At 36.6% G+C, this 14,948-nt stretch overlaps 1 protein-coding gene across 2 annotated transcripts in view; it reads right to left on the bottom strand.

The window, feature by feature from the left end:
* The window catches only part of sbf2 (SET binding factor 2), a 128,446-nt gene that overhangs the window by 52,206 nt on the left and 61,292 nt on the right, over positions 1–14,948 (bottom strand). For both annotated transcript variants that reach the window (XM_052560583.1, XM_052560582.1), the window contains exons 7-16: positions 10,955–11,087; positions 10,496–10,604; positions 10,270–10,383; positions 9,015–9,092; positions 8,656–8,769; positions 6,399–6,527; positions 4,505–4,603; positions 3,825–4,029; positions 3,121–3,230; positions 2,217–2,366 (exon numbers count right to left, since the gene is read on the bottom strand). In XM_052560583.1, the coding sequence (XP_052416543.1) occupies positions 2,217–2,366; positions 3,121–3,230; positions 3,825–4,029; positions 4,505–4,603; positions 6,399–6,527; positions 8,656–8,769; positions 9,015–9,092; positions 10,270–10,383; positions 10,496–10,604; positions 10,955–11,087 (1,241 nt within the window). The remainder of the gene's footprint in view (positions 1–2,216; positions 2,367–3,120; positions 3,231–3,824; positions 4,030–4,504; positions 4,604–6,398; positions 6,528–8,655; positions 8,770–9,014; positions 9,093–10,269; positions 10,384–10,495; positions 10,605–10,954; positions 11,088–14,948) is intronic.

Raw genomic sequence — 14,948 nt, 5'->3', positions numbered from 1 at the left:
AGTTACGGACCGCAGCTCTGATTGGTTGTTTCTTACCGGGAGCGGATGAATTTCTGCAAATGGCAATAGGACCACTGGGAGGAGCCAGAGGAGCTTGATTTTTACACAGATTATCTGTCTCATATTCTACTGTCAGGACATAATGACAGGTTTAACAAATATGTAAAAAGTGACCTACTGCAGCTTTAAAGCAGGATGAATTTTGACTGGCTGTTGTTTTAATCATCTGAAAAAAAAAAAAATTTCTAAAAGCGATTCCTACAATGTCGTTCCTCTGTGCCATGATGATTATAGTTGTGCTCTGCGGAAAATCCTTTACCTAATTTGGTGTTCCCAATCGAACAGGACTGACCTTTTAAAAATAGTTTGTACATCTCTCCTTATGCTATATTTGATCCAAGCCTCAATCTTTTTGTCAACTTGATTTCATTCGATTAACACAGATTTTGCTTTACTTTTTGTAAAAGTCTGGTCATAGGCTTTGATGATCTGAGCTTCTGCATCTCAGTTTTTGACTGGAACAGCATTATTAGTGGATAATTCTGGTTAAGTTTAATAATAAACTGTGGAGCGTGGGCTCAGATCAATAAAGCCTATGAAATTGATAACCTGTGCTGAAATAAAACAAAAAGTTGATAAAATATTTTATATCTATATATATATATATATATATATATATAATATATATATAATATATATATATATACACACAAATGTAAATATACACAAAAAGTTATACACCTGTGTACTTTTAGGAAGGGCTATATTTAGAATGTCTTTTAAAACTGTATTCATCGTTACTGGTATATTTAGGTCAGTGCTGTACTCCTTTTTTTTTTTTTTATTAGGATTAAAAAATAATGATTATCAGTCAAGTGGGCTGTCCATATGCTCTTCATATAGCTTGTCGTCTTCATCTCTGTTCCATGTCATGTTGTTGCCTTTTTGTGCCGAAAAACCTTTTTCCTTGACACAGTCTCTGGAGATCTATATGAAATCACTCTTGCTCAGGCTTGTTTCTGTCTCTCATCTTGATTAACAGACTCTGGTAACTGATAGCACATGCATTTCATCTTTTAAAAGAGCCTCCACATATGTATCTCATCTCTCAATGGAAAACAATACATTACAGACCTACATACAGCTTAGCTATCAGATGACATAAGTATATGAAACCATTTCATCTGTATTGGTATATATATATATATATATATTTTTTTTTTAAATGTATAAATGTAGATTTTTCTTTCAATTTTGTTTTCAAAACTCTCTGATCTGACAGCCCTGCTCTGCTCGGCTGCAGATGTTGACATCCAAGGCCCAGGCTGTTCTGTATTATTTTGACGAAAGTATGTTAGGAATGTCCAGTGACTCTATAAAAGCCGTGAGCTGTTTAACCTGCACAGCATCATTAAAATCCCGCCCCCCACCAGACACACCGACGTAGTGAAGTAGTAAAACACGAGGAACTACCAGAGGGACCCTACTCTGAGATTAATGGCGATGTGAGACGTTATAAAGGAATGTGACACAAAATAAGTCATGAGGTGCTTTGACACGAAAGACAAAGTTATGCAAAACCTAAACAACTTAACGCACATCAAACATCCCTCTTACAGGAAGCACAATATTTATAGATCAGTGAGCTGTACCAAACTGTCACAATACATAATACTTTTCTGAATTAAAACGGTATCATATCCTATAGTGTAATAAATCTGTACTGCAATAAGTCATGCTGGCTCAATGCAGGCTCAGTGCTGGTTAAACAATTCTGGAAAAATCTGGAACTTAGAAACTAAAAGGTTCACTTCGATTCGACTTGTCAGAGATGTTTGTTTAACACTAAATCTGCTGTTCCCTTTCTAAAACGACTCCAGGCTTTGCGTTTAATTAATAACCTACTTTACGTCACGGATCCTATCAGGACGTCCCATCGCCAGTATTTTAAAAGGAGTATTTCTCCTAAATAGTCCAGTTTGAAAAGAATCAGTATACAATATTTAAAATATTTGTTTTGCACAACAGCAACCACTATATAACACTGCAGGAAACTCTGGACTGAAGAAGTCAAATCCAATGTTTTAGTGCTGCAGCATTCCTGTATTTTGTGATCTGGAACTCTGGCAGGAGTAATCGTATTACTTGACTAACTGCTCTGCGGCTTTTGCCTTTAGGTCGCTGTGGTAATAAATTCTGGTAATACTGATGCCCACCTGTAGAGCGCAGTTCATCATGCGAACGATATGATCAAACTGCTGGTGGTCCAGGATAGCACGGTTCTGTTGCACGTGGTGGCTGAGCTCTTCGGTCAGGCACTGGCGTGCTGCTTTGCTTTTCAGGGCCCGAAGAGCTGCAGGGAGTGCCTGAAAAAAAAACAGCAGCGTCAAGACATTACTAAAACATATGCTTTTTAAGTGCTCACCATCCACCTAAAGTGGTTCGCTTGTATACGAGCATGCAAACGGGCGCAATCACTCCAGCTAAATCCAGCCAGGTGACCTCTGACCTATAGTTAAAATTCCAGAACAGTTGTTATTGATGAGATTTTACGTCTAGACAGAGGCAGCACCCTCCTCTCAGGTTTACTCGGGCCGATGGAGTAGAGGTTGTGTGGAGGTGATGTCTTTACTAGCTCAGAGAAGCCATTAAGCTGCAAGAAGAACATTTTTACAACTGTAAAGGGATGCAAGCTTGCATTGTATAACCTATAGTTTAAACTCAAATGTGTTCAAATGTGTGCTGGCGACCACTCCAACGCAAACACACGCATGTGATGGCAGGCTCAAACATCCTCTGGGAGTAGATTTCCTTTTCTACAGGTAATTTTAAGTTATTTATCTTAAAAAATTGTTGAGATGCATTAGAAAAACAGCAGTCACAGTTAAAGTTAGAACAATATTAGTATAAGTGATAAGGGCAGGGAAATTAGAAGAAAATGCGTGACTGTTTGTTCACCCCTTTCCTCCTACGTTTGTACGACTTGCAGCTGGAAAGCTTTGCTTATCGTGCTGTGAATGCCATCACTAATGCATGCTAATCTGCATGCTGTCCTTTTCCAGATGTGCAAGTGAATGTGTGTGTTTAAGCCTTCTGTCATCACAGAAATGATTGCATCACCTTCTCCGTCTCCAGAGACTTGTTGTCAAAGATGAAACCGATACACGTCCGGACCACCTCCAGTCTACGAGCGCTGTTAAAGACCGAGCTGGGCTTGCCCATGATAGACACTGCACAAAAGATAAGAACAGTTCACAATGCAGTGCACAACACAAAGAGAAGTGTTAATACTGTAAACGTCTTAACTGTGATAAAAATCACTATTAAACACCATCTCAAGTGGTTTATTGCTATTATAACAGGAGACACTGCGTTAAAACACCAGTGTCAATAAGTAACCCCTTTCAAAAACTAATCAAATAGCCCAATTCAGGATGACACAAGACCCCTGTGCTTCACGAGAGGATCCTGATCACCCTTTTATTCTGCATTAATCATCAACAGTTCTACATTTGTTTAATTACTTGACAAATAAGTAAATAAGAGGTTTAGAACCTTTTTTGTCTGCCAAATCCATATTTTATAATAATTATTTGTCTCGAACCAAATTAAACTTAACTTTATCATGCTGACCTTAAACAATGTTACCCTCTCTGGAAATTTAGCTTTGCATCACAGGAATAAATTACATTTTAAAATATATTAACAAAAGAGAATGGTTTAATTAATGATAATTCCACACAATTACTGTTTTACTGTTTATTTTATCAAATAAATGCAGCTTAAGTGTGCATATGAGGTTATATGCACTAGTTAATACTCACCCACAGGGGGTCCGGCGGGCACCACACACTTCCTCTCTGGACGGGTACTGATAGGGGCGGTGTGCTGCTTGGCAAGGCCTTCCTGTATCAACTCCTCCACCCTCTCCTCCTCCAACAAGGGAAAGGGCACCACATGCACCCGCAGATGTGAGCCCTCGGTGGGCCGAGGCACTTTCTGGAAGGCCATGTGGGGGTTTGGGTTCTCCTACAGAATGCATGTCAAAACAACTGTCTAAATTCAGCATTAAGAGCCGCAGCTTAATGGTTTTCCTTGTAAAAACTGGAAAAAGTTCACCATCTGTCATCAAGAGCATAACTCTATGAGCACTACAAACTCCACACAAAATCTGCTTTCATTCATGCTGTGAGTGAAAATTCCCAATACCTGGGATAAACTGAGCAGCATTTGATCCAAAAAGGTGATAAAAGGTACCTCACTTACAAAACATTCATCAAAAGTACTATTAAGTCTTTAAGTGTAGTAAAACTTTTAATAATGGGGGGAAATTACAGAGTTCATCTTTAAAGAAGCCATGGCTCTTAATAATATCCATCAAATGTGACAAACTCTTGGCAAAAACAAAAGGTCAACCACAAGGACAGAGAAAACGTGCAACAAGCGGCAGCCGCTGAAGTTCAAGCACCTGAAGGAGCCGACAGAGATGGCGTCATGTGCTTACGTTTTTGTAAAGTTGCTCGGACAGCTCTCGCAAGCGCTTCTGGAATTTGAGCAGGTTCTCCTCTTCCTCCTTAAAGCAGTCTACATCTAGGGCCACCAGCTACAGAACAGAAAGAGAGCAGTTCAGTGTAGGAACCCATGAATCTGTGGTCACAATGTGCACAAGAAATCAGTTTTTTCCACCTGTAATTGATTTAACACTACCCAGAACAATAGCTGGAATTTCACTCAGCTACATTGAGTCACGCATGTATTATCTTCCTCTTGTGGAATGATGTTACTTAGTAGAAGAGTAAATATTTGCTCTAACAATGATTCAATCCGATTACAGTTGTTTACTGAATCGTGCCATACAGTACATGATGACATAGTCACAAATTTCATTCTGATTCCATCAGATTATTTTGTAATATTCTGAAGACAAAAAATGGGCTCTGTTTTAGCAACTAGCAAGTTTCCTTGCCGTCTACTGTCTAGATGGGCAGCATCCTAACAGAAATAAATCATATAAGTGACTGATATGGGATGCTCTATATAGGCAGCAACATGAAGAGAAGAGGAGACATGAATCATTAAGGATCTCACTTCGCTTCGTTTTAAATAAACTTCAAATACCCAAATGAAGTTATGTATGCAATATAAGAGGAATGGCTCCAGTGTTGGATTCCATAATAACCTCCATATTAGTAAATAGTGCATAGTATATAGTGCGTCATTTGGGACATAACTTATTTATGGTGTTAGCATGTTGCTTTGCTAACACTGCAATACACAATTAGGGTGGGCATTTGTCTGCTCTGTTCTGCTGCGTAAAAAGAGTCACAGCAGAACCGTTGCATCTTCAGAAATTTTTTAATTCTATGATTCAGTGATCCGTTCATAAAGACAATCATTCGTTTTTTTTCCCTAAATGAATCCGTTGTTTTGAACGAAATGGCTGAACGAATCAATCAATGATGCATTAATTAAAGTAATGACTTGCCTCCACCTGCTGTCATTTTGAGTTGTATACTTAAAACATTTTTTCCAACATTTCAAGTTTCTATAAAACAATCTCATAACATTTAAGGATGATCATATTACCTAAATAGTGTAATGTAATGAACTAATGTTACTAATTACAATTTCATGTCGTTTGTCATTTTGTATCGATAACGGACTACAATTTGTAGTACTGCAGAAATATATCTCACTATATTCAGTAGTACACTTCAAGACAATATAATTATGAAATTACATATAAAGACATTTTTTACAAAACTACTCTTAAGTTCAACTGACTGACCTACAACACATTTTCATTTTGCACATAAGTATATTCTTTTAAGATATATAATATCTGTAATGAGTAGTCTTACATAGCATACTATTTATTTTTTAATTATTGTGCTTATTTGTGACCAAGACTTGATCTTTTTGAAAGAATGATGACATAACCTGATATGGCTACCCTTTTTGTCACTGTAACAACAATTATTCTTAAACTTTGGATAGTGTGGATATGTAGGTTAGATGAACATATACATTTAAATGCACACTATCATACATTTAAAGTGCTAGAAAATGTGCTCTTATAAAGGTAATAAAAATGTGGACATCAATTTAAAGGTGGCCAAATATTCAACTTTAACAGAAAGGTTAATTTCTGTCACTGCTTGTAGGTTTGGGATTATTTTTTCAGGTATGATGTACTTTTCCTGCTTTCTCCAGCATCTTGGACAGACTTGTTTTTTTAACAAGTTTGTCGCATTGAATTCTGGGATTGCCTTTCTCACTGCAAGTAGCCAAATGTTTCCTACGTTCACAAACAGCCCTTGCATTTGGAGGGCACCCATTATTTTTTCATTTCTACACCCCTGTGTTACTTAGTGGGCTCTGATAAAGAAGTACCGCACCTCATCAAACAGATCGCAGGCTCTGTATGGAGGTCCCCGTTCAGAGACGAATCCTGCAAAAGCCATGCCATCCAACACCTTGGTCAGGAAGTCATTTTCTATCAGGCCCCGCTGGCCCAGGAAGGCAGCCTATCAGGGAAAAGAAGGTCAACGATCAAAGCAAAACCATGGCATCTGCTTAAATTCCACTTCAAACCAGCAGCCAAGTTTCAAATGTTGCAGAGAGAGAGAAACAAATTCCAGAAGAAACAAAGACAGACGTCTGTTATCTGTATCACCAGATACATCAAATGAGATGGGCATATGTATATTTTAAACTGATCCCCTGCAGCATCAGCCAGTAAATTAAGGAGCATTTGGCAGGAGAAGTTGCTCAGTTTCAGGATGTCAAGCATTCTTGTGCTATAATCTGAGCCATGTGGGGTGGTTTATGAGGGTCGTGTTGAGACGTTGCCACAGAAACATCGGCCGACACAAACAAAAACAGGTTGGGGGGTGAAATAACACTTGCAAATACAAGTTTGATACTTTTCATATGGCTCAGAACGAGGACAATCTGACGGACCAAAGTGTTTTAAACAAACTAACCACGATACCATCGGCACGAACGCTTACGTTTGCAGCGAGGCACTTCAAAGCGAAGCGTGGACGAGGCAAAGCTCAGTGCTTATCTGCCGAGTTCATTGAGATTATTCTTTCATTCTCTGGCTCTGAACCAAACCCACGTTGTTTATGAAAAGGCAGGTGTTTGTACAAGTGCAAGCTGCCTTGGGTTAAGGTAAGATAAAGAATGCTGTATTTCAAACCAGTCAGAGTTGTTTGTAGCGTCTGGCAGCCTATATAACATGAGGTGAGATTAATATTTATTCAGTGTGTTAAAGTCCTCCTAAGAAGTTCATATTTACGAGTTGGGTAGTCGTAATTATGATGTCAGGTGCGTTCAAATCATTTTGTTCATAGCAAGATGGCAATGTACCTTTTCAACAAAAATATAGTTATAATTCAACAAAATATGCACATCTGGAGTGTTACTGATTTTTTTTTTTGTTCAGTTTACTAAGGTGATGTTCACCAAATAATCATGTATTTTTACATAATTGTAACAATTTTGACATCCACCCTGGATCCTCTAGGAATATTAATGAGAGAAGAAATTGTAAGCAATTCATTAACACATCATTATTTTGATATTTAAGTAGATCAGTAGATCCAGTTGTGGTCTATACTTTGGTTAAAGCTAAACATGAAAACAAAAGACTATATGTGAATAGGGTAAAAAAAACAACCATATTTTCCGGATTATAAGTCACACTTTTTTTCATAGTTTGGCTGGTCCTGCGACTTATAGTCAGGTGCGACTTATTTATCAAAATTAATTTGACATGAACAAAGAGAAATGAACCAAGAGAAAACATTACTGTCTCCAGCCACCAGAGGGCGCTCTATGCTGCTCAGTGCTCCTGTAGTCTACACTGAAGCGCCCTCTCGCGGCTGGAGACGGTAATGTTTTCTCTTGGTTCTTGGTTCTAAATAAATGCGACTTATAGTCCAGTGCGACTTATATACTTTTTTTTCCTCGTCATGACGTATTTTTGGACTGATGCGACTTATACTCAGGTGTGACTTATAGTCCGAAAAATAAGTTAATCACTGAACATTAGGACAATTGTGTTGCATTACAAGTTTATTATGACATTATGTTAAAATGTCATTTATATTTTATAATAGCATTATCTTACTAAATCTATTTATTTCGTTCATTTCCAGAAACGAAGCCTTAACAGAGGATAAAGCCAGGTTTATATTTCCCGTTTCATTTTGTTAAAAGTTTAAACTAAGCTGTTTTAGATATCCTGAAAGCGCTAGCTCCTATTCGCTGGGTGACTAATGCTTATTTACTTTTTTGAATAAATTTCTTGAAATAACATGAGGGTAAGTAAATGATTTTTAAGAAAACAAAAAGTTCATTAATCAACCCCATTTAGAAATACATTTTCAAATACATAAAATATTAGTATCATACTGTACATCTGCCTACAGACCCCTGCTGAACTGTTACAGACCTCTCACTGAAAACCCTGGACATAATTAGCAAGAAGATCCTTCTGGAACAGTCATTATGCAAGCACTTGAGTTTACTGGACTGATCTGGCATGATGACAGTAATTGCTTCTAATCGCTCGTGGGCTGATGGGCCTGATTACTCTCCAAATGAGGTTTAACATGATAAAGCTGCAGATCAGCGCCCCGCTCTCACCTTATGAAAGTGAATCACAGGTTCGGAATGGATGCGAATGAGTTGCAGACAGGACCTGTAGCCCTGGAAGAGTTGTGCAAACAAGCGCAGGAAGACCGCCCTCACCTCCTTATCCTGTCAAAAACAAGAAAGCCAGAATAGAAGCGACTGAGAGACATTCCAGATAAACGTACGAGGATGGAATGAGTCAGAGTGAAAATTTTCTCGCCTCAAAATAAACCGTGTACGTGATGGGAGTTTGAAATGAACTGATTTTTCAGCCCCCTGAAGACCCAGTAAGAGACAGCCACATATTTCGCAAAATTCACATGTAACCTTGCAAGATTGTACAAGCGAAAATAGACAAACCAGGCTCTTACCAGCAGTTTGAGGTTGGATGGAGCAGAACGAGGGGATGGGAAGGCATTATCTGCTACTCCCAGATCTGGGTTCAAAACCTGAAGACAAAGACGGTATTTACAGTGAGGAAATATCCTGCTACCAGAGGGAATGAGACTAACGGTGCATATATAGCTTATATATAGCAGAATCATCTTTCAATGCTACGTAAAAAAACATCACTTATTATGGTGCAAGAGGTTATGTATACGTTGAAAGAGCAGATTAGCGACGATTAAAGGTGAACTGTGAAGAATTTCTACACCACTATAAAAAGCAAATAGAAAAATAAAGTATTTTAGAAATAAATTTAAACGCCAATTCCTCTGTAAACCTGGTGTTGAGGGTTGTTACCAGGGCATTGATACGAGTTCATGATGGTTTCTAGATGCTTGTTTACCGGCCCAAATCAAATTATCAAAGTATCTCTGATCTGGCTCGTATCATTGCTGTCAGGAGAAAAACACTCCAAATCCAAAAAAAAACAACTTTTCTCAAGAGCATGGATAAGTTGTTTTTGTCCTCATAAACAACCTTACCAAATGAATAAAAACAATTCCCTTTAGGCATAACACAATTCTATCATTACACATCTGTTAGACATTTTAACATGACTATTGATTGTTTGAGAGATTATTTTGAATACGATCTGATCTTTCACTTACTATTTGAGCTCAAAATCAGTGTGAGATATGTGTTCTGGGTGCAGTGCATGAACTACAGTCTATAGTTTAGACAGCCCGACAGCTAAGGACACTAGAACATAAATGGTTTTGACACTCAATTTTCAAGCCCATTGGAGATATTGGTTATATAAATGACCTGATTAAACATCCTTTTAATGGAATTTCAGCACACAGTTAAAACAGTAAAAAAAAAAAAATTACCAATAGCAGAGGCGAGTATTTTCCATTGGACTGCAATTGTATATGTAAGTCTTATATCGTATAATCTTAAAAAAAGTAAAAGCTCCCTCCTCGATGTCTTCAAGATTAATTCAGGTCAAAAGCAAAGTGGTGTAGGACAGGTGAAGTTTCTACTGTATATTTAGGGTTAGGAGTTTCCTCAAACGTGAAAAAAGTATTTTACCATATTATATATTTTTTCAAATGTTTAAAATAATAATTAAAATAAACATATGCATGCAATGCCTACTTGAATTCAACTCGAAATGCACACTAAATAAATTACATGTCACTAAAATGTATGTGAATTATTTGTATTTATTTTTTTTACCATGGACAGTGCTTTTTGAGTATTGTGCAACAGGGGTTCGGGGAGCTGGGAGAGGTGTATACACTCCGGTATTTTAATTGTTCCTCCGTCAAGGTCAGCAATGATCACATCGAGCTGTAAACAGAAACCAAAACCCAATCAGAAATTAGCCGAATGAGTCACCAGAATCTGACCACCTGTTTTAAGGCAGATTGAAAAATGTCTTTCTGTAAGGCCTTGAGCTCACCAGCTCTTGGATCTCACTCTGGAACATGGAGTGCACGCCGATGATGAAGGGCGTAGGCGAGCTCAACACCTCCAGCAGTCGAGATGGGAGGATGGGAATGTAGGGGTAGCTGTAGTCCAAATCAGAGTTAGGCAACCACCAACCAGCATCATGTCAAGCAATCAGCAGATGTTAACATCAGACTGTTCTCATTACATACAGAACAAAAATAGTGCATAGTGTTGCAAGAGACTCTAAAAATAGAACGATTTGCTAAATTACACACTTATCATTTCAGAAGAGGACACATTAATTCATGCTTTTCTTGGCGCATTTGAGTTGTCCTAGTTTTTATGCAATGCACTCACAGTTGAACTAGATTTGACAATAATGTAGCTAATGAAATAAGATGCTGTTATCAAGGCAGCTGAAGGTCAATTATTCTGGGTATATCAGTAACAGTCAATGTTGTTGTCTCACCTGTACTTCAGAGGAAACATGAGGGACTCTAAGGCACGACAGGCCTCTCCTAATCTCTGATAGCTGGAAGAGTGGAACAAAACCTTGTGCTCGGTCAGAACCGCACAGAAGAGACTAAGAACATTCTGGATCCCTGGAACACATGAAAACGACACAAACGCACAATTAATAATGACATTATTGATCTGCTAACATATTCAAACACCTTTTCTGAAAACATGAGAGGTTATGACTAGGGTTAGGTATTGTCTACATCATCACAATATGATATTTATCCCAATTCACACATCACAATACTCTTACACTGTGATATATCGCAAAACATCATATTTACATTATTAGATCTTCACTGTCATTGCTTAATTTTTTTGTACCACCCATTCAATCCCAAAAAAATATATAAATAATAATAATAACAATATAATGTATAAAATAATAAAAAGCAATTTTACTAAAATTTAAGATGAATTTTGTAATTACTATAAAAATCTTGACTGTTAATGTTAAAAAAGAAGATTTTTTACTATTATATATATAGTAAAAAAAAATAAAAAATAAAAAAAAAAAATAATAATAATAATATATATATATATATATATATATATATATATATATATATATATATATATATATATATATATATATATATATATATATATATATATATTTTTTTTTTTCCAAATAAATAAAAAAGGTCCTATTTTGCTCCTAGATGTACCTTCCAAACATGTTTGCAAACTAGTGCTTTAATAATGTTGTAGGTTAATAATAATAATTTCTTCTTATCATATTGCTGCACACTTAATCTTGTTTTCTGGCCAACTATGTTTTTAGGAGGATTTCTAAACTAATCTACAAGTAAAATAATAAAACCAATATTCTTATTTGGCAAGCAGCTGTAAAATAATCAAGAATTTAGAAGCCGCTGGCTTATCGGTGCTCAAACTGGGATCTGGAAAAATCTGGGCTCGTTTCCGTTCTTTTACGTAACTCCATCAGTGCATCTGGTGCTAAATCAACACCAAGAATGCATGCAAATAAACAATGCTCTCAGCGGGTGTGATTAATTTGCATATCTGTCTTTATCACAATGATGCAAAAGAGCCTAGAGAATGACAAATATGTAATGGGGACATAAATTATACAGCAAACTCCTCAACGGGAGTCAGAGAAGAGAGCCAGAGATAAAAGTTTACAGTTCCTGTTTTTGTTTGTCATCAACATACCACTGAGGCTATTAATCACACGCTCGGCAGAAACAGAGACAGCCAGCTATTAACAGACGCATCCGCAGCACTGCCGGGGTCAACGTTCCCATTATGTCTGTGTCAAACTCCGATATGCACCAATAAACAGGAACAAGATATGAAAATTCACACTGACTGTCCTGTTGACCACATACCTGAAAACAACAATGAGCAAAGAGAGGATGACATGTTTAGGAACATGAAGTCAACTGCATACTTGTCATTCCATTCGACCCACTTTAGAAATGCAATAAGTCATTGCAAATGTGTGACATGAATCGTCATGGTCTGAGTGGTTTCTAGCATTTGCCAGTGTCCTACAGGAATGACAAGCTGCTCCTAAACGTTCCTTGGAATCTCAGTGTCGTCGTGCGAGGCATCCAGTAAAACTCTTCCTGACATTGTGACATTCACTTATCTTTTGGAACGGCTACACATTTCTGACCCATGCACAGAAAGGGACAGAAAAAAGCTGTGACAGAAACTTTTTTCGGAAGGTTTGCATTAAGGGGTGATATTTAAAACTATTTTTTTTACCTTCACAAAGGCAACTTTTAACCTCTTTTACCTTTCATTTATTTTTTTCTATTTTTACATTTATTTAATACAGGGCTGTTACCGATCAAAGGAAATCAGCTAAATCCATCTTTGCACTCCAGAGGTTGCACAAAAACTGCATGTGAAGTGGCATTCAGATTCATTCATTCAACCAATTAGTTCAAAATTCTGTAATGAAGCTAATCACTTTTAGGAATGTGTCACAGTATCAGTGACTTGATTCATTAAAAAACAGAATTATTCAAGAACGAAAGACCACTGTGTTGATCAGAGATCAACAAACTATATTTTTAATCATATGTAATTGGATAAAGTATAAAATATGATCTTAAAATGTAGACAAATGTGCATCTGGCTTAATGGACATGGTATTTAAAAGGATAGTTCTCTCAAAAATAAGCATTTGATCACCATTTACTACTATCATTTACTTATCCTCCAAACTTGAATTAATTTATTTCAGTTGTTGATATTTTGAGGAACATTGGAAATCAGACGTTGACTTCCACATTTTTTTCAATGGCTACCGTCAAATGTTTGCTTGCCAGCATTGTTTTTGCAACAACTTTATGGTGAGTAAATGGTTACTTGATCCAGAAGCTCATTTGGTTACCTATAATTACTATTTTGTACTTTATCCAATGGTGTAAAATTAATAAATAAATAGATTAAAACAACATATATGCCCACATAGACAGGCCTTTCTTCAGGCCTCACTCTGAGACAAAGGAAATATGGATAAAGTCATTGGCAATGATATCTGTTTGCAGGCTGCAAGAGGAAACAAGCAACTATATGTTGACAGACAAGTTTTCCTGTTTTTCTTTTGATGCTTCTGTAGAGCACCTGAAGCTGAGTGTGATGTTCAAGATATTATGGCCACATAATGGATGAAACAAGAGAATGGCGGACAAGAACAGCATTTGAGAACACAGCTTTTTATAGGTCAATAATGTTGACGTTACCCATCTGAAAATACAGTCTAACCCAGGACAGGCTCTGAGCCAGAGAGGCCTGATCATTGATAAATCTGTTGTTGATTCACAAAGGAGAACAATGGAGTGGAGGGAGAGCGTAAATTATACAAACAAGTTCAAGATGACATTTTTATTAGCTCATGTAGGTCGGCATGTTGCTGGGATATTACAGGGTTGGGTAACCTTAAGATCAGTCCCAGCAGTACCATGTATCTGGGAGAATGAGACACTGACATGATGCTCTTATCAGAGACCATGCACACAGAATGGTATTTCGTTTTTTCCTCTATTGGGTTTCCAGTGCAGGACAAAGAGCAGGTACTAATGATCTTGACAGGGTTTGTTTCTCACTGAAGCTCTTGAGACATCTCGGAAAGCAAGAGTTTTTTTTCTTGAATGCAATTTGAGAAAAAGCTGAATTTCCAGTAAAACTGATATTATTCCATTAAAACTTGTACATTAGAATTTATCAAAAGTTTGAGATCATTATTTTTTTTCATTATTTATTTTAATGAGCAAAGATGCATTAAATTGATCAAATGTTACAGTAAATACATCTATAATGCTTTTCAAATTTTTATTTCAAACAAATGCTGTTCTTGTGAACTTTCTACTCATGGAAGAAAAAAAATACATCACCGTTTCTACAAAATATTAAGCAGCGGAACTGTTATTAACATTGATAATAATAAGAAATGATTTTTGAGCAGCAAATCAGCATTTCAAAAACTGATTTCTGAAAGATCATGTGGCACTGAAGACTTGTAAGTTATGATGCTGAAACCTAAGTTTTGCATCACATGAATGAATTCAATTTTAAAAATTTATTCAAATAGAAAAAAAGTTATTTTAAACAGTAATAATATTTCACAATATTACTATTTTACAGTATCTTTGGTATAAAGATGCAGACTTCTTCAAATACAAAAAATCTTAATGACCACAAATGTTTGAATGATGGTGAATGTACAGTATTTAAGTTGTCCAAATGAATTCTGAGCAATGCATATTACTAATCAAAAACTAAGTTTTGATATATTTACAGTAGGAAATGTACAAAATATCTCCATGGAACATGATCTTTACATAAATCAAAAACCGATAATTTTGACACATTTTTTTTTTTGCTATTGCTAAAAATATACCCCAGAGACTTAAAACTGCTTTTGTGCTCCAGGGTCTCTCTCTCACACACACACACACACACACTTA

Source organism: Carassius gibelio, chromosome B7 (genome assembly GCF_023724105.1).
Source record: "Carassius gibelio isolate Cgi1373 ecotype wild population from Czech Republic chromosome B7, carGib1.2-hapl.c, whole genome shotgun sequence".
In the NCBI taxonomy this organism is placed as follows: Eukaryota; Metazoa; Chordata; class Actinopteri; order Cypriniformes; family Cyprinidae; genus Carassius; species Carassius gibelio.
This window is presented reverse-complemented; position numbering and strand designations above follow the sequence as displayed.